Source organism: Euprymna scolopes, chromosome 31 (assembly GCF_053919585.1).
Source record: "Euprymna scolopes isolate OS-2025 chromosome 31, ASM5391958v1, whole genome shotgun sequence".
In the NCBI taxonomy this organism is placed as follows: domain Eukaryota; kingdom Metazoa; phylum Mollusca; class Cephalopoda; order Sepiida; family Sepiolidae; genus Euprymna; species Euprymna scolopes.
In genome coordinates this window covers 55494690-55520057 of record NC_136512.1, presented here as the reverse complement: position 1 = coordinate 55520057, position 25368 = coordinate 55494690, and the positions used below count along the sequence as shown (strand labels likewise).

The following is a 25368-nucleotide window of genomic DNA, read 5'->3' as shown; positions in this document are numbered from 1 at the left end:
AATAGGCGCGATCATCATCACACACCATAACACAAAATGCAGATTATGACAACAGCAACTGCTGTGATTCAACTCCTGACTTCCATAAATGCATTTTGTCGTGTTAACCTATTTAAATGAGTTTAGTATAAGAGCTTTCACCTTTCCTCTTGAATGTAAAATAGTTTGTCTGAATTAAACATAAATATTATAAAAAAAATTCTTAAAGTAAAAATATATTGGTGTACATTTAGTAATTTTTTTTTTATTCATTTAAAAAAAAATGTTGATACTCATGTATTTTTGGTACCATGCTAAAATAACGTTATTTCAAATGCCATTCTTAACATGGGGAAGGTAAGGCGTTTTGTAACTATTCTGTGCTCCCACCTAACAATTTAATAAAAAAACAAAAAAGAAAGGATGTTGTGCAACTTAAATTTACCCTGACAAAGCTATTTAAAAAATAAGGCGGTACCAAAAAAACATAAGTATCAAAACATTTACTCCTCAAAGCAAACAATGGGCATAATCATTAAAGTATAAATGATTATTATAACTAATGGTGGGACGATTAATCGTTAATCGTAAGAATTGTGTATTTTGAAGGGACTCGGAATCGCATTGTTAAAAAATACCTTAGATTTATGATTCTTTTATTATGATTCTCTTATATTTTTAAGTTGAACTGTTTGTTTGTTTGCTGTCAAACATTTATGATAAAAACGTCATAGAACTTTTCATAACATATTTAATATGATGTACAAGAATTTTATTCACTACTTTAAAGGTAATCTTTATCTTAATGAGTTTTCTTATTCCGTCACATACATAGGCGCTGTCTGTCTGTTTCAAAACTTTGAGGCCCATAATTAGTTATCTGTTTGCGCTGTTGCAAAACTTTAGGGGCCACGAGGTAACATTGTTTTCATTTGTGGTGAAGTTTATTTATATATAAAACAGCCTAACTACGTCAAGTCCATGAAAAAGTTGATGAATACTTAACTCTTAGAGAAAAAAGATTTTACAGCGCTTTCATTGCGAGTAAATTATGTTAAAAATCAGTGGTTTTTCCAACTAGTGACTAAAAAAAGGAGGGGGGCTTATCTTTTGGCAAGTTTTTTTTTTTACCGACACTCTTCCATTATTAAATGAATGAAAAATCTCATTAATAAATGAAAAATGTCTTGTCAACCTTTATATTTTTAAAAAATAAAACCAGCAAAGTCAAATTATTTAAACAATAAAAGGTTCAATAGATTTTTTGAACAAAGGAAATATTTCTAAAACTAAAGTGAAACTAATCCCGTGGTATCAGTTCGCAAAACTTTTACAGTCGGTCGGCTTTTTTAAAGTATTCAAAAACAAAAACGTTAGAACTACATATTATGCTGACTGACGGTTCCGCTTAAGGTCTTTCAAATACTACAAAAGAAAACAATCATTTTGCTATCTGTTAAATAAATGCAGTAAGTTAATTTAATTTCTTTTCTTTTAGAAATTTATATTTCATTAAAATATTCTGTGAATGAAGCAATTAAACATTTCTTTTGGAACTTCTTTGCACAACAAAAACAAAAAAAAATGTGAAAAATTTATTAAAGAAGGAAAAAAGTTTAACTTTTTTTTTTTTTTTTTTTAATCCTTTGAACCCTAACTTTGTAAACTAACTAGTCACTCGGAGCTGTTCAACTAAAGGACTGTAGGCGCTTGGTCGATATTCATCAATGTCTGGTATCACAGTCGTGATGTGAGCATAGGTAAATGTTTCCCAACTCCTAACAAAAAATAAAAAGCATTGAGGCGATTTCGAAAGTTGAATAAATGACTTTTATTTAACAATAGAAATAAACAATTACCAAAAATTTACTTTCTTATATAGAAATAAAGAGCTAAATTAAGGCATTAAATAAGAATAAACATTAAAGGACGATAAGTAAACCAATTTATTTAGATCTAAAATAACGTTATTGTTAAAAATATTTTTAAAGTCAAATAAATAGGAATAATTTGAGACGATTGAATATAAAAGGCTAAAAATTTAATCAAAGATTTAGTTATTTTTAAATTTCGTTTAGAAATAAGAATATTCTAGAAAGTGGAATAAAAATCAGTTAGCAATTGAAGCTGCAAAAAAAAAAAATGTTAAATTTAAAAGAGTTATAAAAAGATAAAAAGAAAAAACAAAACAATGAATATCAAAAGATAAACAAAACATGTTATTCCCCTTGAAATTTGATGTTATTGTACTGTTGTATTAATCATTACTTTTTCTTAATATTTTTTTAATATATAAAATAACTCCTGAAATTGATTGTTATTATTTTCATGGTGCATGTTTAATTCATGGTTAAAATATTTGTTTTGACTTTTATCTTCAATGAAAGAAATTTTACGAAAAAAAAATCAGATCATTTTCGAAATTCCCTTATGTATTTCGACTTTTTCTCTGTACCAAATTTTTGCTACACAAAAACTTTCGATTATATATTGGTATATTTCAAAACAATAATTCCACGGGAATCGGAATCGTACTTGATATCAGAATCGTTAATCAACATTTTCCTGGAATCGGAAAAAATTTAGGAATCGTCACAACACTAATTATAACTACGTTGTGTCATCGGCTAAAAGGGAATACTAAAAATGTTAGAACACTTGTTACTAATGTTAATTCAAATATTTTAATTTTTAATGAGTTTTAAAAAAGTTAAAAAAAAAAAAAAAAAATTCTGACATTTATAAGGATATTGGATGAAAAATGCTGATTCCAAATCTGCAGTTAGTTTTGCTCCTAGTTCAAGCTCTTGACTGATGCTGCAACATGCATACAACTTTGCTTTATATAGGTATACACTTATCGTTACTTTCATTATTAATCTTTATTTTTTTACAAAATTATCTTTTAAAATAAATATGATTTATAATTTTATACTAATTTTCGTTTCTTCACCCATTTATATATTAGACTGGCCTAGTATTTAGGAGAGACAGAAATTAATGGTTATTTGGTTCATCTGTAACTATACAAATCTAATTGTAGCATGGATAAAAAAAAATCTGCTTAAGCTCCTAATCGCACTGTAAACGGGTTATTAAAGATGCTTCACTAAGAAGACCAGATTTCATTGGTTTTCATCATCTTCAGATCAGCTGCAAACAATGTATTTATAGGCAACAACCTTTTCAGTTGGATTCATGTTCATTGTCTGGCATGCAGCCATTATTGCTATCATGCATGGGTTGTCTCATTCAAATGCTTTTCATTTTCTTGTCTCTGTTTTACCTCGTGCAGAAATAGCACTTGTTGATGTATGTGGCAAAGAAATCTGCAAATGGAATACGTTATATTTTTTAAATCTTTTTATGTAACTAGGCTGGTTAAGAAATATATTTTTAATTTCTAGGAAAAGGGGTAAAAATCAATTTGAAACAGAAAAATCGGATGATACATTTATTTTATGAATTATTTTTTCATGAAAATCTGATCCAAACACAGGTTTTCATGAGATATGAGAAATGACAGTGATTTGTTAAAGCAGTTAAGCTTAGGTTGAGAGGTTTGACCTCATGGATTGCTCGGTATTGTTTTTGGGAATAACTGGATTGAGAGCTTGAAGAAAAATGGAAATTGGGATTTTTCACACACAGAATTACTGACTGTTCATGACACAACTCTTCACTTAAAATACTCTGGGGAAAGGAGAATGAACATTAATTCTCTATAAATAGTGTTGTCAGAAGAAGATGGTAGGACAAAAAGCCTTAAATGCTGAAAGGCAGCAGACATTGAATTTGCCTGACCAGTACATACATGCAATTCATATCAGCTCTCAAATTAACTCTATTCAATTTTCTGAATGAAGTTAATAACATAAACCTATATTGCAAGGCGTTCATAGACCCCCTCCCTGATATATTAAGCTTTATTGAACCTTTTTAAAATTCTTATGATATATAATAATAAAAGCTTCATCAGTTTGAATGATGAAAGATTCTCTTTCATCATTCAAACTGATGAAGCTTTTCGTGGCAATTTAAGTTGATCATTTTAGTGTTTAATGGTATGGTATATTTCTTACAAACAAGGAAAGGATGTTCTTTTATCCTTAAAATCAATAAATCGTAGTAATTTTTTATTAACTGAGTTGAAGAAAACTGCTCACTTGGTGAAAGAAGAAAGCCTTTTCTGGTTAATTATTCTGAGTATATAAATCAAATTATATATATATATTTCATTATAAAAGTTCTATTTTTGTTTGATAAAAAAAAAAAAAGTTCATAAACATTAATGGGGAAAAACAGTTCATAAATATGAAAAAAAAAAAAAAAAAAACAGTCCATTGAGTTCAAATAAAGACTGTTTGAATAAAACTTCTATTTTTATATTTGCATCTAAAAAAAGAAAAAAGGTACATTCTATACAGTTGTGATCATCCGTAGCTAAAAATTTGTCTGCTGTCACTTCTGCCAAATGGCTTTGTAAACACAGGGATGCGAAAGGTGAACTTAACCGATTAATCATATTGGCAATACATGTTATTTTATTTTTATTTTTTGGAATTCTAGGCTTCATAATTTGTGTATTCATTTAAAAAAAAAATTATTTTTTATTTATTTATTCATTTATTTTTTTTTTTTTTTAGTGGACTGTTATCCTCATCTTCATAGACCACGTTTCGGCCAACTCCTCTTCTGACCATCTTCAGTTGGTTAACTGTGATCATTGAGTCTTGTAACTGTATTCTCAGTAATTACTGCCTTCCATAGTTGTCTCACCATGCTTTTGGCCAACTAATCATCTGGTCTGCTTTGAGTAATGTGATGAAACAACAAAAACTACGAAGATGAGAATAACAGTACAAAAATATACACAAATTATGAAACCATATCTCGAAGGATTCCAAAAAATAAAATATATAATACCATTCGGTACGGACCTGACAATGGAAGAACAGATAAGAACACAAAATTGGATTTATAACATCATAAAATCCAACCTTGATCACTCTTCAGGGTCCGTGACACAGTGGATAGAGACGTTGAGTCTCTACAGTTCTAGGTGGGCATTGTCTGAAGATAGCCGTTTCATTCTTACTCAAAGCAGGCCAGAGGATTAGTTGGCCAAAACGTGGTGAGACAACAACTATGGAAGGCAGTAATTACTGGGGATGCAGTTACAAAACTCAGCATTCCTATCTTGTTGCGGTTAACTACTTGAAAAAGGCCAGAGGATGAGTTGGCCGAAACATGGTGAAACAACAATAACAGTCCACTAAAAAACAAAAAAATTAAATAAATGAATGAATACACATATTGGCAATATTGTCAATTTTTATATTCAACATATTTTATTGCATTTAAACTACCTATAAATATATAGATTTAAAAAAAAACAAAAAAAACTTATGCCTTATGAAAAATCAAAATTATATCATTGTGGAAAATCAGTATTTATTTAAACAAACAAATCTATGCTCCATCAGGTTGAACGAACATATAAGACACTACCTACTCCAACTCCGAGCAAGAAGAAATGCAAAATAAATCTACCAGTTTAAGGAATTTAGTAGCACTTGAACTGTCGAATAGATCATTTTTGCTTTTGAAATTATTTGTAAATTCTCCTGTATTGAAAGTTTTGGTTCAATAATTTTATAAGGGTTAAAACATTACCTTAACAAAATTAGATTTAGTTGCATTAAATTTTTTGCTAATTAATAATTTAATAATAAAATTATACTGTAATAATTAAATGTTTAACTTTGAAAAATTCTATTTAAAAAAATATATAAAATCCATAAGAACAAGTGAAGCATGCACGGTCCCCCGTGAGTGCACAGTGAACGAAGCCTAAAAAAAATTACTATGGTCAGCATTGCCCCCCCCCCATTTAGCCCCAAAAGTCTCCAGGGAACGTCAAATCTTGATGAAAATGAACAAATGGTGCAGTTTTAGGCCTTAACATATGTAAATTTGAGTTCTGCACCATGCAAAAAAAGAAATGACTAAGTCCATCATTTGCTCCCCAAATCCAATGCATCAATTTTTTTTAATAAGCACAAAAGTTTAAATTTTAATCATTTTAACCTGAAAGGCACCCCTAGGTGGGCAACCAGAGTTTTCCCGGAAAATCCGTTCTGTTACTTTTTTACCCATATCATGTTTAATGTTTGTGCAAAATTTTAAAAAATTCCAAGGCGTAGTTATTGAGAAAAGTGTAGATAGATGAACGGACAAGGATGAATTTACAGGTCTGTCCTCCATTTATCGGGGAACCAAAAAATATTTTAATTTCAAAACATTCAAATGGACAACACCAAGTAAGTTGTTAATGTATTTATGTTCCCAATAAATGTTTCTTATGTAAATACTAGTTGTTCTTACCCAATATTGTTTTGATACAGTGAAGTCATTTTGGTTTTGAATTTTTATTTGTTGACACATTTTTAAACTTAAGGTTGACAACTTTTATTGTATGCTTCAATTTAAAATGAGTTCTCCTCCTTACTAATTAAAATTTTTACGTAATATTTAAAAACGTTTCTTATTAGTTGTCATCTGATCTGGACAAAAGTAATTTTTTAAATAAGCTAAGCATGTTGTATTACCAGTAATATGGTACAATAATAACAAATAAAAATTGGCTAGTTAGAAGTAACGTTTAATTTGTCAGCTTAAATGTTATTTGGCTCTGTCTTTGAAAATCCTACAAGATAACTTTATATGTTAGATTTTTTTGTTTAATTTAAATCGTTGGAACTAATTACAGCATAAATGTTATGAATATATTTTTACTTTCTGTTTCAGTGGTCAAGAAACTGATGTTCCTGTGCCCAACCGATCACGATCTCACTGTCGAACAATGGCAGAGCATATTTACTATGATTGTGTACCTTTAGATGGGCAGTTGAGTAATATGGTATCAAGGGGACTTCAGGAAGAGTCTAACAGCAAACTCAATCACCTACGGTATTGTGTCATTCTATTTGTCTTATCTTTCTTACTCATTCAGAAATTCTTGATGTTTGTAAACCACTTTATATCTTATCTGGAAATGATAAAAATGAGTGCATAGAAGTTAGAGCCAATGCTTTATGCATCTGCTCACTTGCATTGAATGTGGAAGAGTATGTATGTAACACGTTTAGAAAGTTGCACCTGCCTCTTTGCTGTTTACATGGTATCTTAAGATCAAAATAAACGTTTGGTTTGGTCATTTCGCTTTATGTCATATCAAAACTTTTTTAGGTTATTTAATGCTGCATCAGGTAATTTTGGAAAAAGGGTTTATACTTAAAGTTCTTGGTAAATTTTTACTTTCTTTCTACCTCAACATTCACCTTTAAAAATGACAGCTTTTAGAGGTTTTCATGTATGCTGAAAACGAATATCACATTCAAATTTGGGGCAGATAAATAGTTTTCTGGATATAAAGACATTTTTTTCTAATGCATTACTTAATGTCAATGGTGTGAGTAATTCTTAACCTGGGGAAGATGGGGGGGGGGTTGTAACATGCATGCACATGAGTATTTTTCAGTTGGGGGGAAAATATGGCTGCCAGGGAAAATATGATGGATTACATTGGATAAGAAAGCTCTTAATATACAGTAAACTACTTGCCTGCCCCAAATTTAAATATTATATTTGTTTTCAGGTATGCTGAAAACATAAAAGTCATTTTTGACTAAGTTTTTTATATATTCAAATATTTATGCGTGATATTTTCTTTTTGTCTACAAAAAAACAAAACAAAATAAGCTGTTGTCTTTGTTTTTTTTTTACTTTGTAGAACATGATTGAAGTTTGCAAAGTGGGGAGGGGGGACATTGTTTGCATTTTAGGTCGGGAAGTCAGTATCTTTAGGCAACCTGATAAATAAAAGGTATACAAAATGCAAAACTTCAATCACATACTGAAAGCATTTAAGGATGCTGGAGATTTTTTGCCGACAATGTTTATGGCAGATACTTGGTATATGTTACAGAAGTGAGACTGAAGCTCTTGAATGAAGTCATGAATTTGAGATATTTCAATATTGTCTGAGGCAGAGTAGACATGAATAGCTGATGACTGCACTCTTGAACAACTTTTATATGGAGAGTTTGCTTAAGGGGCGCATTCACAACACATACCCAAAATGGGTTTTAAAAATGGCATAAAGAACATTTTGATGAAACTAAATGTCAAGTGATAAATTTATCTTGATTGTTTTTGGTGAAGGAAGTCTGTGTTGAATGACAAGACTTCATCTCAAAGGAATCGCATCCATTTTGAGAAACTGGAGCAATCATCACAAGAAGTTTGGCATCGTTTTATCAGAATCAGTGAGATTTTAAACTGACTTGACCTGTAATGAATGTGGAATGGTTTACTATAGTAACGTTGGTCTTAGAAGGCACAAATCTATAAAAGCTGCTTTCTTTTTTTTTTTTTCTTTTTTTTTTCTTTTTTTTTTTTCTTTTTTCTTTCTTTTTTTTTCTTTTTTTTTTTTTTTTCTTTTTTTTTTCTTTTTTTTTTTTAACTGGTTCGAATGATGTTTCTCTATGCAGAGTATGTGGAAAGAATGTACTTCAGGTGGAAGTCTCAAGGGGCCTGCATACTTGTCATATTTGTACTAAGAAATGTAACTTGTAGGCACAAAAGGCACGTTCGGTTTACATGTTTAAAAATAGGCCATAACAAGACTTTCTTACATATTCTTTGTGCTGCTGAAAAGATTAAAATCTTTGTCTCAGAAATGATTGTACACTGAAAAATGTTGACTTTTTGGAATTGAACCCTTCATATATTTTTCTCATCCCATCAGCCATCACAAGACAGAAGTGTTAATTATATTATTTTTATTTATCATCTATAGTAAGGACTGAACCATAAGCCTCTAGAAAAATTAAAACTGATTCTTAATCAATGCCTTTAACTATTGTGCCACAGGTCCATGTAGATATTGTGAAAATAACAACCAAAATAAGAATACTCGTCTAAATAGTACAAACAATAATTCAGTTATTATTCATTCTTAAATGAACAACTTTTAAAATTGATATTTTCATGTTTCACTTTTTCTGTTCCTTATTCGAAATCTACAAAATCATCAGAAAGATCATCTTTAATTGTCAATCTTCATTTTTGGTACCCCGATTTATCGGAGAGGCACCTGTTTTCAATAGCGTGCGTCCATTATTCCAGACGATTGCCAAATAACCGTCCATTAGTTTTTCCTGAAATTTTGTCACAAATTGTATTTCATTAAATAGATGTGCACAGTAAAAAAAAAAAGATTTTTTGCAAAAATTCCCGTTGCTTCCCCAGGGGCTCAGAAGAGGTCAAAAATGACACTTTTGCCCCATAACTTTTGAGCCATCCATCAGATTTTTCTTAAACTTGGCCAAAATGTGGAGCCCATTGTTTTTAATAAAAATTCAGTATGGGTGACCCTAGCAAAATTCTAGTTCGTGTCCCCAGGGATTTTTAGTGCTAAAAATGCCACTTTTTGTGGCTCTTTTTTCATATTTCTCAACAAAAACTTGATATGTCTGACTATATAGTGGATTTTCACTGTGGTCAACTCAAATATGCATATGTTAAGGCCTGAAACTGCACCGTTATCCATTTACACTGGTATTCGGTGTCCCCAGGGGCTCAAAAAATGCTCCAAAATGGCCAAAAATGACACTTTTTGCCCCATAGCATTTGATCCATTGATTAAATTTTCTTGAAACTTGGTCAAAATGTGAAGGCCATTGTTCTTAATATAAATTTAGTATGGATGACCCTGGAAAAATTCTCGTTTGCATCCCTCTGAGATTTTAGGACTAAAAAGAAAGATGCCTTTTTGGAGCTCTTTTTTCATATTACTCAAAAACTTGATATGTATGTCTATATAGTGGTTTTCCATGGTTCTGCATTCAAATATACCTGTCTTAAGACGTGAAACTGCACCGTTTGTCCATTTTCGCTGGGATTCGGTGTTCCCAGGATCCCAAAAGTGGACACAAATGCACAAAAATTGCAAAAAATGACACTTTTCACCCCATAACTTTTGCCCCATCCATTAGATTTTTCTGAAACTTAGCGAAAATGTGAAGGCAATGTTGGCCTGTCACACTTCTCACATTCATCATTTCTTCACTATTTTTTGTGGCGTTATCTCACATGCAGCACCAGAGGGGGACCACGCATGCATGGCTTGTTGTGATCGTTTTTTACTGGCTCTTCATTCTGGATTCCCATATGCAAAAATAGATCTGGATCTTGGATTTTATGTTTCTTTACTGGAATCTACTCTGTGATGAATTATGTAGAATATATTAAAAGGATTAGTTTATTATTTCTACAACAGCACCCAAACTATAACATGTCTAGAGGTTCAAGTAAAGTAAATGAAACCATTTGGATTATTCAGAGTACTGTTTTTATCTTGAATGTTATTCTCACAATGTTTCGGCTAGTGTAACCATCAACCTTTTTTCAGATGCCTTTTGTCAAACTGTGGAGTTTGTGTATGAAATTTCGAACAGAACCCTTGTGCAAGGACCCATGGTTCAATAGATAAGTGTTAAGTAATAATTCTAAGAGTGTTTTTTTTCTAGAGGTTGAAGGTTCACATTTTGGTACGAGCAAACCTAATCATACAATTACGAATTACTTAAGACTTCTATACAGTTATGGCTGATGGAATGAAATAAAGCCATCTCTATGAATAAAGAGTTCCATTAAAAGCTTAGATTCCCGAGTTCAATGAGACTCACCCAAAAAGGTCTGAGGTTACATCGGCTGAAATGTTTTGAGAATAGCGTTCCAGTCGAGAACAATTGTTCAAGTAATCCAAATACAAATTATCAATCCTTATCTCAAAAATTCCAAAACATAAGCTGAACTTGCGGGGAAATTAAACAAAGTATATTATCAACTGTCATTTTTGACTCCTCTTAGACTTCTATGTTGTTTCCATAACATAACCAAGCTCAAATTATAACAAACATGTCTAGAGGTTTACGTAAAAGTAAGCCAAATCTGTTCACAACTGAGAATAGAAGTATATTGTCGTTTGTCTTTTTCTTTTCTCTTTGCCGAGATTTACATAATGCAGCATTCAGTCTCTTGAAAGATTAACAGGGACACCATTGAAGGGCTTGCTTTGTGTTCACCCTGTCGGCTTTAGTGTTGCGCTACTTGATCATGCTTATCAACCATATTTGATACAAATAAATTGAATTGTCCACCAATGTTTTGTCAGAAATTTCCAACAGATACTCTTCTTCCTAGTCACATAAGAAAAGGGAATGAAGTCCTAGGAATTTATAAAGTACTGTGTCATTTCTGTAGATATTTTGATTCTTTTATTTATTTTATTTTTTTGTTTTTCAGATTTGATTTACAAAATAAATGTGAACAAATAATTCTGTTGGATTTGGATGTGGCAACAAAACAAAATGTGGAACAACTTTTATGGAAATCTGTTTATTACCAATTGATTGAGATTTACCGGAATCAAATGGCAGAAGATCATTCGAACAAGACACCAACTACACAAGGCATTAAGGAGCAGCTCTTTTCTGTGTTGGATGAGGTAACACCTTATAATGTTCCTTTACGTTTTTACACAACCGATAAAGATTGCCTTGAGTATCATCTTGCTAGTCTTTTGCTACCCCTCTGCTCACCTTTTGTTATTTGCAAATGCATTGAAATTGTTTTGGTTGTGTTGGAAGAAGAATTATTACTATGAATATACAAAAGACTTGTGAGAATATGTTCAAGCCATTATCCACTTTTCAAAAAAAAAAAGTTTGTAAAAGAAGGCTTACTTCCCAAATCTACTTGTATTTTAGCCAGATCTTTTCATTCAACTAAATTTGAGTGAAGAACACTGACAATCATTGTCTCCTAATCTGTTTTTCATTTTTCTGATAAGTCTTTTGATAGATGTAAAAAGTAAGTTCATAGTCATCCTATGACTTTTTTGACTAGCTTGGTTTTGGCATTGGTTCCCTCATCTTTTTTTAATCAAGTATGCACATGTGAAGTTTGCCAACATCCATAAGTGAAACTTGTGCAATGGAACTGACTGGATTTGAATTTGGCATACCCAGGTCATCTATGTCTGTGTCATTATCTATTTTACTACACCCACCTTCCACTGCAGGTCAAAATCGTGTTTCAAAATGTGTGAATCGAGTACCTTCTGCCTTCATATCTTTTCTGTTTATTGAAATCTTTGAAAGAAGTGAGCTACATTTTATGAAAATATGATTTAGGCATTTGGATAAATTATCTGGAATCATAGAAATTTTATAAATTATGAAACAATTGTTCAATTGAATTTATATATTGTTAGATTGTTTTGCCATTTTGCTGTTACTTTGCAAAGCTCTCTATTTAAAATGCTTTAAACAAAACTTTTAAATAATAAAAATTTTGTAATTGTAAATGTGAAGAGCCTTCACATTTATTTATATAAACATAATGCAAGTTTATTTATTCTTTTAAATTTGATCAAAAGGAAAGAAACCAGTCAGTTCTTCCAAAAAATAGTCTGAAACTGAAAACGATAGTGTCCTGCCATCATAAGCAAGAAAGAGAAGCCATCAATCATTAGCATTTCTGAATTCTATTGACTTGATAAACATTTATTCATGAATTCAAATATCCCTAAACCGAATTATTTATCATATCAAAACCAAAACAATCATTGCATTAACATTATGGTAATTATGATAGAAATGTATTTAGCTTTCAAGTATGGCCGCAAAGAGAAAAATAAAAGAAATTAATTTGCCTGGGCAATAGTGTGTGGAGGAGCTGTCTCAGAAATTATTGAAAATCAAGTCAGTTCTGTAAAAATGTCAACATGATAGTGGTGCAATAAACAAGTGTCCTCCTCCTCCTCCTCATCATCATCATCATCATCATCATCATCATCATCATCATCCTCCTCCTCCTCATCATCATCATCATCATCATCATCATCCTCATTATCATCATCATCATGAGAAGCCATTTCTGAATTCTGTTGATTTGCTGAACATTAATCCATGAATTAAAATATTTCTAAACAGAACTATTTATTATATCAAAACCAAAAGATTCATTGCATAAAAAAACAAAAAAAATATAGTTAATTAATAGAATATCTTTTTGCACAGCAATATGTAAATTAACTTTAATACTGGAATCACATATACATAAGCAGTATATAAAACAGATAGTGATGCATAAACAACTGAGAACTTGCCATTATTGGCATTTCTTAATTCTTTTAACTTGCTAAGCATTTATCCATGAAATAAAATATTTCTAAACAGAATTGTTATATTACAATCAAACAATCATTGAATTAAACAAAAAAAACAATAACTAAGTACATTTAATTAATAAAGTATCTTTTTGCACAGCAATATCCCTACAATGTCTTTCATACAGAAGAGATGTTTATAGTCTCTCTACTATGTTATGTTCATGGTAAGTGCTCGATTGAGCTGCCATCCTTGGTATCCCTGTAAAACATTCACAGCAAGAACTCATCTAACTGCAACCACAGCAAAGAATTTTCTTTTCTCCTGCTCTATACCAAAATTCAAACAGAACTTCCATGAACAATGTTTGTTTCTTAAAACATCCCGTCTGTGGAACAGGATATGAAGAGTCTGCTTCCCAACAGACTACATCATGGTCGTCTTCAAATCTAAAATAAACAAATATTTTTCATACCATCCTCTAGGAAAATTACATCTTAAGTAATCTTCTGCTCATTCGACTCATTATTTCAAATTTTCTTGTGGCGATGATTGTTGTTCTATGAAAAATCCTTTTAACCTTGAGTGCCCCCCCCCCCCACCATCATTGATAAGCGGTGACTCATCAGTACAAAAAAAAAAAGATCTGTAAACTTTACAGCTGAGATCCTTGATGACAAGATGCACCTGAAGAAGGCTGGATGTTACATCATCCGAAAAGTAGTGAGAATATCATCCAAGATAAAAACAGTACTTTAAATAATACAAGTGATTTTATTTATAACTTTTTTAAAATTGATAATTTTTGAAATCAAACAAATAAAATAGTTATATAGGGTTGAGAGCTTGGAGCAGGAGTTGCTTAGGTTCATCGCTTTTTTTTTGTTGGTAATACCAGGTATCTCACAGGTCCTACTTTGTCAAATGTAAATAAACTAAAAGGGGTGACAATCAAGCTTTGTTGTAGTAAACTTAATTATAGAAATTAAACAAATAAAATAGTTATATATTAATAAAGTTAGAGGTTGTGATAGTAGAAACACTTGTGTTCATCCTTCATGTCATGGCTTTGGCACTCTCCCCAAGATCACTGAGAATTTAATAATTAAAGAATAACAGAATAAAATCTCTCACTGTCTCTTGGTCCTGGATATGACCTTAAACTATATCCGATGGTGAGGCCCCAGCTTGCGGGCTCTGGGGAGTGTAGAGCCACCCTTTAATTGCCATTGTTCCCAGGTCCACTCTGACCCGGAGTGGTAGTACCTGTTAGGGTCCCAACTATGGGTTAAATAGAAACTGACTTACAGAAAACAAATATATTCTATTTAAAATTTTTTCTTCAAAATCACCGAATTCGGCATTAAATAACCTGAAAAGGGTTGATATGCCGTAAAACAAAAACAACCAATCACTGTCTCTTTGTATCAGTATGATAAAATGGATTCTAGTCACAAAAAAGATCTGGATTAAATATTTTTGGAATTATGTTCAAAATTGATTTTTGTTGAAATAAAAACCATCTTAATAATAGTCAGTTAAGAAACAATTTTGAATTGAAGTTCAATAAATGCTTGTATAATAAATCTACAAACCCATATTTTTGCTGACTTTGCTTTATATATTTGCTGTTTAATTACATTACAAAGCAATTTAATGTTTCCATGTACAGATATATAGTTATTTTTTATTTTTTATTGTGTTTTAACTTTTGTTTTTGTTTTCTTGCAGGGAACTACCTTCTATGAAGGTCTCTTAGAACGTTTACAAAGTACCTACAACTTTTCACTGGCCCCTTTCTTGGATACCAATTCTTCTCCTCCTGAGAATTGCCAGCGAACAGTCAAGCTTGCATTGTTTACTGCACAACGGATCATGATTTGTCTTGGAGACATTGCTCGCTACAGAGAATTGGCCAATGATTCCACAAACTATGGCAGAGCCAGAAGGTAATTATATACATGTAGTACTTGATCTCAATTATATACATGCAGTAGTTGAAGTCATTGTTGAAATAATCTGTTGATTATTTCAACAATGACTCATTAGGTAAAAAGCTGTAGTCTTATTAACATGTAGGTAGTAAGCTCAATCAGTTGTGACATCTCTGTAGTTGTAGACAGTGTGTAGATTTGGTCTGTGTCTCTTTCTCTTTTCCTTATTTCCGTAATAAAATTGGCTGGAATTATGTTACGTTTAAAAATAAACAGATGAAGTTTTGTTGCCACATTGTAGGAAGTCTGCTCAATTAGATGTGACATCTATTGGTAGTGTGCCGATTTCATTTTTTGAGATTTTATTCTTGTCAGTTGTAATAATTGTTGTGATAAAAAAAAATAATACGTTTTGCTCTGTAATTTTCATTTGCATTATTTTTACAAATATATTGATAGCAATTAAATCTAGATGCTTAGTATTAATTTCTTCCCCTGCCATCTCTTGAATAGTTAAGTGGAAGAGTCTTCAAAAAGATGTCTATTCAACGTCAAACACCCAAGATAGAAGATTAATCTAAGCATATAAACAACTTTGATTTTCTCTCCTTCTTTCTTCCTCCGTTTTTTCCTCCTTCCTTTTCTCCTCCTTTTTTCTTGCTTTCCTTTATTTGTTTAATCTTCTATCAGCCATAATGAAAGCATATCAAGAAATTTAAAAAAAAAACAAAAAACATCTGATTAAAACCCAATAATGCGTGATTAACCACACTGAAACCAACAACCTTAGTTTTATAAGTATTATGTTTCTAAGAACTTACAATTAGTTGATGGATTTAATTAAAAATTTAATCATAAGTTAGATATTATATCTCTAAGGTTCCTTGATAATTAAATTATCTTTATAATTTGTGTAAACTTACTTCCAACTAGATCCAAAAATTGGAAACCTTGAGTACAGAGCTACCCTCTTTTTTCCTATCAAAACATAGTGACTTTTACACCCGATGAAGGTCAGAGCTTACATCGACCGAAACTTTGTGCAGATAAAACTCAAGATGAGAACAATTGTGCGATTAATGAAAACAATACAAGATTAATTTTCATTTCTTTGTCACATCAACTTTTCATTTCTTTGTCACATCAACTTTTCATTTCTTTGTCACATCAACTTTTCATTTCTTTGTCACATCAACTTTTCATTTCTTTGTCACATCAACTTTTCATTTCTTTGTCACATCAACTTTCTGCCATGAGGTAACTTCCCAATACATTAGCTGCATTTTATAAATTTGATTTCTAATCAAAAATTCCTCTTGTAGAATTCCCTCACCTCTCAACAAGGAATCATAAGAGGCTTCTGTAATAGGGTAAAAATTTATAGAGGGCAACCTGGGGGGAGAGTTGAGCAGCAAGATTCTGTTTCTAATACGTTCACTATCTAAATATTGCTACACACATGGCAAACACAGAAACTAACACTGAACAAAAACATTTTTTTAAGTATTTGTTTGTATAAAAAGATTTTAAAGAAATCAGAAATATTTTTGTTTTAGAATTTTGACATATGGATTCATAATTTGTGTTATTTTGATTATTTGGTGTCTTAGTTGTTTTCAAGTTTTGGCCAATGTAACCTTAAAGTGCATTATTTTGAACTTGAGAACCTATACAGAATTTAGAGCTGAACTCTTTATTTAATGTAGAAGGGGTGGAGTGTTCTCATTCTGTCAACCTTTACCTGGTAGAAGTGTTAATTTATATTATGATATTTATAGTTATTATTGCCTGTAGTAAGGATATAACCTTCAAAAGACTGTTACTCAATGCCATTATCCATTGCGCCATGTGGAAATTTAAAAAAGATTTTTCATTAAAACTCAATCTTTCTATGTTTTAATATCTGAAGAAATTGAAAAAATAAATTGAAAACTCTTAAACTAGAAAACAATGATGCTTTCATATCTTGTCACAAACCTATCACATTTTTGTAGCCGCTTTTAAAGAACCTCTTCAGAATCTTTTTCTGAGAACGGTTTTGGTCCAAGTTGTAGCCTTTCAGATCATCCCTCTCAATTATCTCTATTCATGCATGGATAGTAGCATTCCTCTTTCCCCAACTACTAGTGGACTACAATTTTGGTAAATCAATATATACACTTCCAATGTTCAGACATGGGAAGCTGCAATTGTAACAGAGGTGTACTGGAGTGTTTGCATGAGCCATTAGAATTCTGTATACTTGCATCTTGAATGCTATCCTCACAATATTTCAACCAGTGTAATCTCTGATTTTCTTTAGATGCATCTTTTCAAATTTGGGAATCTGTATGGAATATCAAATTGAAACCTTTATTTAATCCATGGGAGTAGCCTGTTCTCATTTCATAAGTTGTGACCATGGAAAAATCTTAAGTAATTCTTACTTATATTTTTATTATTATTATCATCACTCAGTATGAGTGATAATAAGAATCAACTCCCAAAAAATTATCAGAAGTAATTATTACTTAGCACTTCATCTGTTGTGCCACAATTCCATGTGTTAAAGTTCTGTTAATGATATTGCATCGCTTTCGCTCAAATATTAGAGCCAACCAGTTAAAAACAATGTCAATGTAAACAGAACATTCCTCCATACAGCACCTGGTCTTCTCAAATGGTCACCCATTTAGTACTTATTAGACTTAATGTTGCTTACCTTTGGTTGTCTAATGAGAACCGGTATGTCAACATGATTGTGCCATATATCATTTTGTTTATAGTCAGCTAGTGTACTTACTAACTTCCAGTACAGCACTACTGGAAGCAGTGACAAGACAACTTAGTTATTTTTCTTTTTTTTTTTTCTTTTACGCCTATATCTCCCCTGTGCATGTACTCTTTTTTTTTTTTTTTTTTTTTTTTTTTTTTTTAAATTACATTTTTCCGATCATTGTTTTTTTTTTTTTTTATAATCATTGCAAAGTTTTTTTGAACTTATTTTATTTAAGAACTAGCAAAGGGGAGCCTGGCTTTGCTTGATGGTAAAGTACGCTTAAATGTGATATTTTGATTTGTCCAGATTTTGTATATATTTTTATGGTTATGATTTTAAAAGTAAAAAAAAAGTGTTTGGGTGACATCAGCTAGAATCAAAGCCAAAAGCAAAACAGCATTCAAAGCTGATGGCGTTACCATTGTATCAACGTGACACCACATGAACTGATTAAAAATAAACTAAGATGAATGTACAAAATGTATAACAATTTTTTTTCATTTTTGATCCCTTTTTGACCACTTGAAAACTATTTTAACTAGCTAAAGACCCATAAAAGAAAGGTCCATAAAAAATCCAATCATTTGAGGTGCCTAGCATCACTCTGCGACTTTTAGCTTTAGAAGAGAGAAAATTGAAAATATGGAGACAGACAAACAGTGCCTTTTATATATTAGGTTGCAATAAATCGCTTGACAATAAATGTGAAGGAACTGATTTGATTTGTTACTACTTCCGATAGCACTATGCAGGAATTTAGGAAGTACGTTACCTGACTATAACCATTTTCACTAAAAGATATGAACTGATATGACCCCCCCCCCCCTTCTCTAACTTTGAGTGAAATAGTAGGCTCCGATCATTAATAGATAAATGAGGTGAAGAAGACCTTCAATATAATGACTGCAATATTGTCTCTAAACAGTCACCACCTACTGGGTCTTTCCAACAATACATTTGCAAACGTTTATGGGAAGCTTTGTTTGACCCTTTATGATCTGTTTGAACTAATTCGTTCAGTTGTAAATTAATGAATATAACAGCATAAATAAAGTAGGAATTGATTCAAATATGCCTTGTACGTATTAGTTCAGTATCTGGGTTGATGCCAGCTACTTCTAGATTGCAACTCTCCATTGCTTACATTCAGTATGCTGCCATTTGTCTCAGAGAGTGGAGGATTTCATTTGTTGTCATAAATACACCTTTTTTCAAGCACTATGGATAATAATCAAGGTAAGTTTATGAAATGCCAGAATTCTCAATGAACTTCATAATTTTTCCAATTCGAAGACAATCGTAGTATCATTAATTAAACTTTAAACTAATTAAAATTAACAATAAATATTTTTTTAATCATCTACATTATAATTCAGGTCATAAAGAGTTAAAAATAAAATTGTCAGTGCTAAACTAATATAAAGTATCCTTTAAATTTTCTTTGTATCTAAATGTTTGGAAAGAATTTCTTAGTGAATGGGTATGTGAGTAGCTTTGACTTCCCCACCCACCCATTGACCCCCAGCTAAGAATTGAAGAGTCTTGGAGACATTGCCAGCTACATAGAATTGGCCAATGATTACACAAACTATGGCAGAACTGGGATGTAATTATAGACGTCAAAAAGCAAAATTCTTTAAATCTTCAGCATGCCTTTCTTTTTTCTTGCATGTAATTCCCATTAGTAACAATGACAGATTAGTTTGTGTCGAGTCATTACGAATTTCTGTTGATATTACTTTGCACTTGATTACAGAATCTAATTAACTATTAATTATCATCCAAAGAAGGCAACACAAGATGTTAAAAAGGAAAAAAAAGGAAGTAAAAGAATAAAAAACATTTTTTAATAACATTGCTTATGTGATTGTTTTTTTTATTAAAAATAATAAAAACTTGTATAGATTCATTTTTAAGACTTTTGAATAATAAACAGATTTTAATGATCAAACAACTTGTTAGAATAACCATTAAACGACATAAAATATAAATATCATGATTATTGAATCTGGATGGTAGAGAAAGATTTGTGAAAAACAGGAGTCTTTGGTGGTATGGTCACATTTAAACAATAGATTAAAATGTTTGGGTGAGTAGATGTAAAACAATTGAAGTAGCAGAGAAAGCACAAGGAAACGATATGAATGAATTTGAGAGAAAGAGGGATAAAGACATGGTCAGAGATAAATTAGATTGGAAGTCAATTTCTAAAACCATCCAACATTCGACAATATGCAAAATGAATGTCAAACAAAATATGATGATTTAAACTTTTCACTGAATTTTAAATAACATTTTTTTGTCATTTTTTTTATCATAAAAATAATAAACTTCTATCAATTCATTTTTAAAATCTTTGAATAATAAACATGTTTTAATGAGAAAACAATTTGTAATTAAAGATGTAGAATATAATTACTGTGGAGATCAAATCTAAATAGTAATGTATAATAAAGTTCTACATCTTTTTTATGCATACAAATTGTTTTCTCATTAAAATGCTCTTCTTATTCAAAGGCAGATGTGTGCAGAACATGAGACTTTGTTATTTTGGTCATGAATACTTGGGTTGTAAAGGAGAACAACTGAGAAGGGAGCAAGGACAGGTTAAGATTAAAGAAAACCTGGAAATGATAAGGATGGATGTGAGAGAAAGGAATAAAGATCTGCCTAGAGATCACTTAGTTGAGAAGTTAGTTTTTGAAAGCCATCAAACATATGCCAGGATGTAAGACATATGTTAAATGAAGATGATGATTATAAAAATAATAATCTATATAATACGCTTATTCATGTTTGTGCCTATGTTACCATCTTCATTTTTTGTGACTGTTTGCTAAAAAATGAAATGCAATACAAAAACGTAATTGAAAATTAAAATTGTCATGATATATATATAATAAAATAAAAAATTACAATTAAATTTACCAAAATGATCCAAGATGGTGAAACTAAAGTATATTATAAATATTAAAGAATTAATATTTATAAAGTAATCTCAACCAGATGTAAAAGCTCAATAAAACCAAATAGAAGATAGAGCTTATAATAAGAGGAAACAGTTAATAAATTCAAACTATTTAATTAAAACTATTTAACTAATACAAATCAGCATATTAATATTAATATCAGGCCTCAAGCTTTTAATAAAGTACATACATATATCGGCACTACTTCAACATTAATTAAGAAAAGAATATCAAACCACATTTCTTCTTTTAACAACCGTAATTCTAATAATAACCAAGGAACTTCTCTAACCACTTTAATTAAAAAACTTAATTCTAATAGTACCCCCCCTTCTCAATCAAATGGACCATCATAAAAAAAAATTAAGTCTTATACTCTAGGCTCTAAGTCATGTCGCCTCTGCACAACCGAAGCTATAACTATAATTGCTTCTCCTCAGAGTAACAATATAATAAATTCTAAAAACGAACTGATCTCTTTCTGTTTAGTTATGGTAATTTTGAAATTACATAGTTATTACTTTAACCTTTCAGATAGTTATATAATTTTTCTTTAACTTTATCGTTTTTTCTACATACTTTCTTAATACTTTATAACTTAATAATCCTTTATTTTAATTCTTTATTTCTTTGCTTGGCCGTTTTTTTTATCTGTAATTTCCGTTTTAGTCTTTAAATATTCCTATCTATCTAATATATCAATCTACCCACACATTCATATCCTGCATGTGTATTTACTTATATTTTACTATATGCATTTACTTACATACTTACTTGCTTTATCTGGAATTTGCAGATACCGGCCATCCTCTCCCCTTAAAAATTTTTTTATTTTTTATTTTATATTTTATTTTTTTATTTATTTTTTATTTTATATTTTATTTTTTATTTATTTTTTATTTAATATTTTATTTTTTATTTATTTTTTATGTATTTTTTCCATTTAGTGTCTTTAAACAACTCTTGCTGACATTTTCTTAAGTAATAACCTGTACATTTCAGTTGACCTATTTTTTTGCCCTATATTTTTTGCACCTTTTAACATCATTTTGTCTGGGTCATCTTGACATTTGCTTTTCGATTTTATATTTAATTCTATCACCATTTAATTAAAAAAAAAATTTTTTTTCTTCACTGATTTTTATTTTTTTCTCTTCTTCCCTGATCTTTCTTAATTACTTTATGTCTAGGCAGCCGTGTGAAACGCAGATCTTATTTTTCTTTTATTAATATTATTGGAATTTTTTCCCCTTTTCCTTGTACATATTTGTGAATTATTCCATGGATTTCGGCCTTTTGGATTATTTTGGACCATCTTCCAATTATGTGATTTCCTTGGATTTTACTTGTGCGAATGGAAAGTCAATTAACTTTCTTGGATTTATATTTTTGGATTTTACCGTCATTGGATTATTTACCTTACACCAGACTATCCATTCATGTGTAATCACCTTTTTTTCCCTCTGCTTCACTTTTGTTATCCAGTAAGATCTTTGACTTACTTGCAATTTCAACAAATACTTTTGTATGCAAAATCCAATCCCGCATTTTGCTAATTCCTACCCTCTGATGAGAAGGAAAGTATTTCTTCAAAACTCTGCGGATTAAGGACTATCCACTTATCAAGTGTTTCCTTTTCAGATTAAATATGTTTTTAACTCTTTTTTCAAAGTGTTTTTTAACATGTTTTATTAACTGTTTGCTCTTATATATATATATATATATATATAACATGTATGCATATACATGCACACACACACACACACACATATATATATAACATGTATGCATATACATGCACACACACACACACACACATATATATATAACATGTATGCATATACATGCACACACACACACACACACATACACACATATATATATATATATATATTCAAGCATGTTTGATTGAACATGACTGAGTTCATCTTTTTTCCAATTCTGTTGGATAAATTTTCGATTCGCTGAGCAGTCTTTTTTATTTCGGCTGGCAGGTTGTATATTATGGCACTCAGGAATTGTTCGGTCATATTCTCTTCAAACTCAGTGCATCCACTTGTCGTCAGGACATTCCATAATAAAAACCTACAATCGCCCGACATAAGAAATATCTTAACTAACAATACTATAATTCAATGCTTTAACAATTGCATGCGAAGACTAAAATTACTAGAAGCTATTTTAATTAAAAAATTTACAGCGCCTTTATTAACTGAATCTAATAATATATCTGGACAAATATACTAACTGTATTCAGCAACTAACAATAAATAACTAAATAAATAAAGTATAAAATAAGAAAAGTAAAAATAAATAATTCACCCCTACCCAACCGGCACCAACTTTTATAATCAACTAGCAGGAAGACCTGACATTGCCCAGGATTGAATAATGATCAACAAATATTTCACACTCCTATATTTTTATTGTCATCGAAATCTGTGAACTCGCTCGGGAGGAAGCTTCACATGCCTCCATGCAGTAACTTAGTCCAAAATATATGTTATTCTACATTGCATTCTAGAGAACCTACTGTTTCTTTTATAAAATTATTTTATATAAACTTCTTCCCAGTTAACGAAAAAAAAAAGCATTAAGAAATTTACGTGCCGGTTTGAACCTACAAACCAAATAAATTTTCAAGCCTTATAAAATTAAAATTCTTTGCAGTTAATGAAAAGAAAATTAAGAAATTATGTACGGAGTTTGAATCTACAGACCATGTCATGCAAAAAAAACAAAAAAAAAAAAACGCTATCAATACCCACGATAGAATTTTTACGGCCCGTTGTTCCATCGTTGTTGCTAAGCGACGACATGAAAAAAATGGCATTACTGATGATAGATAAATTAAAATAACGGTTTCAGTTATCGATAATTATCAGGGGTATTCTGAGACAAAACTTAACTAAGATCACTCCCAGACTTATACACTAAAGTTCTGTAAATTTTAAAGAAAATCTGTTCAGCCGTTTCAGAGTCTATAAGGAACGAACATACACACAGACAAAGTTGCATTTATATAATTGTAGAGATATATATACATACTCACACATACACACTGGTTAATTTTTTTTTCCAGAAAAGCGCTCACATTTTATATTGTTTTTTTTTTTTTTTAAGATAAATATGTGTGCACTTAATAAAATAATAAAAAATTAATAAAATTATGAGTGTAGTCTGATTTTTCTTTTTGTCAATCAAATGCAAGTAACTAGTATATATGCTCTGAAGTGAGAAACATATCTTCATTGAGCTTGTTATTTGAGACAATTTTGTAGATATTATAAATATATTGTTTTTTGTATAATCAAAGAAATGAATAATGTGTGTGTGTGTGTGTGTGTGTGAATTGTTTTTATTTATTTTATTTTTACTCTTGTTATTTATTAAACTAATCTAACTTTGACACATGGCTATAATTCCATCGCACGCAGTGGGGGAATAAACTTGTGTTATTTTGAGTAATAGATTCCTGATTGTTCTATAAAATATACTCTTTTATAATTGTTATTTAGTATTTCGCTTTTGATGCTATTGTTTACCTCTATAAAAGTCAGATACGTCCTAAGACGGAGTACTGCTGGCACATTTAGAGAGGTGCCTCTTGATAGAGTAATAAAGAGTAATAAATCAACTTCGAAATCTAGTGGGGAATGATCTTTTCTCACAGAACAGATAATGCTAGTCTTTCTCTACTCTGTTGTCATTTTCATGGTAGGTGCTCAATTGACTGCCAATCTTTGCTTCCCATCTGTAAAACAGCAAAATCTCGTTTACCTACAACCATTGTAAATAATTTTCCTTTCTTTGTCTGTGTCTACATGTAACTTCCATGATCAAAATTTCTTTCCAAGAGGTACCTATCTGTGGAACACGATATCATAGAGCTGCTTCCTAGCTGGCTACAACATTGTCATTTTCAAGCCTAATGTTAACAAATTCTTAGTAAGCCATCCCCTTAAAAAATTAATTTTTGCAAGTTTGACGATCCAACTTACAAATTCATCAACCCTTATCCTTGAGTGACTATTTGGCCTTGATAAGCGATGATTCATTAGTAAAAAAAAATTGCTTGTAAGTCCTTCATTTAAGGATATAGTTATTTTTGAGATAAAAATTTGTCTGAAAATGTTTGAATATTTTATATAAGTCTTTATAGATACAACATTTTTAAATGACATGAAACGAAAACAAATATATGTAAATTTTTGAGAAATTTCTTTCAGAGACGAATACTTCTAATAAAAGTTGACAAAAGCAAAATTGTGAGAGTTGATTCAAAATAAGTCATGAGCGTGGATGTTGGTCATCATTATAGTCATTGTTATCATATGTTAGATGGCTCTCAGAAATTAACTGCCAAACTAATCCATCCCTGCCCAAGTATTTATTTATCCCTCGTGCTCTCAACTATATCCTTGGCTTTCCTCTGCCAACTGAATCTAAACTGAAAAAGCTACACCCATTCTTTCGATGTGACTAAT

General features: G+C 30.7%; 1 protein-coding gene across 3 annotated transcripts in view; it reads left to right on the top strand.

Moving 5' to 3' along the window:
* The window catches only part of LOC145255758 (telomerase-binding protein EST1A-like), a 232684-nt gene that overhangs the window by 114333 nt on the left and 92983 nt on the right, over window positions 1-25368 (top strand). For all 3 annotated transcript variants that reach the window (XM_080114411.1, XM_080114409.1, XM_080114410.1), the window contains exons 3-5: window positions 6790-6951; window positions 11353-11554; window positions 14952-15169. In XM_080114411.1, coding sequence (XP_079970537.1) covers window positions 6790-6951; window positions 11353-11554; window positions 14952-15169 — 582 coding nt within the window. The remainder of the gene's footprint in view (window positions 1-6789; window positions 6952-11352; window positions 11555-14951; window positions 15170-25368) is intronic.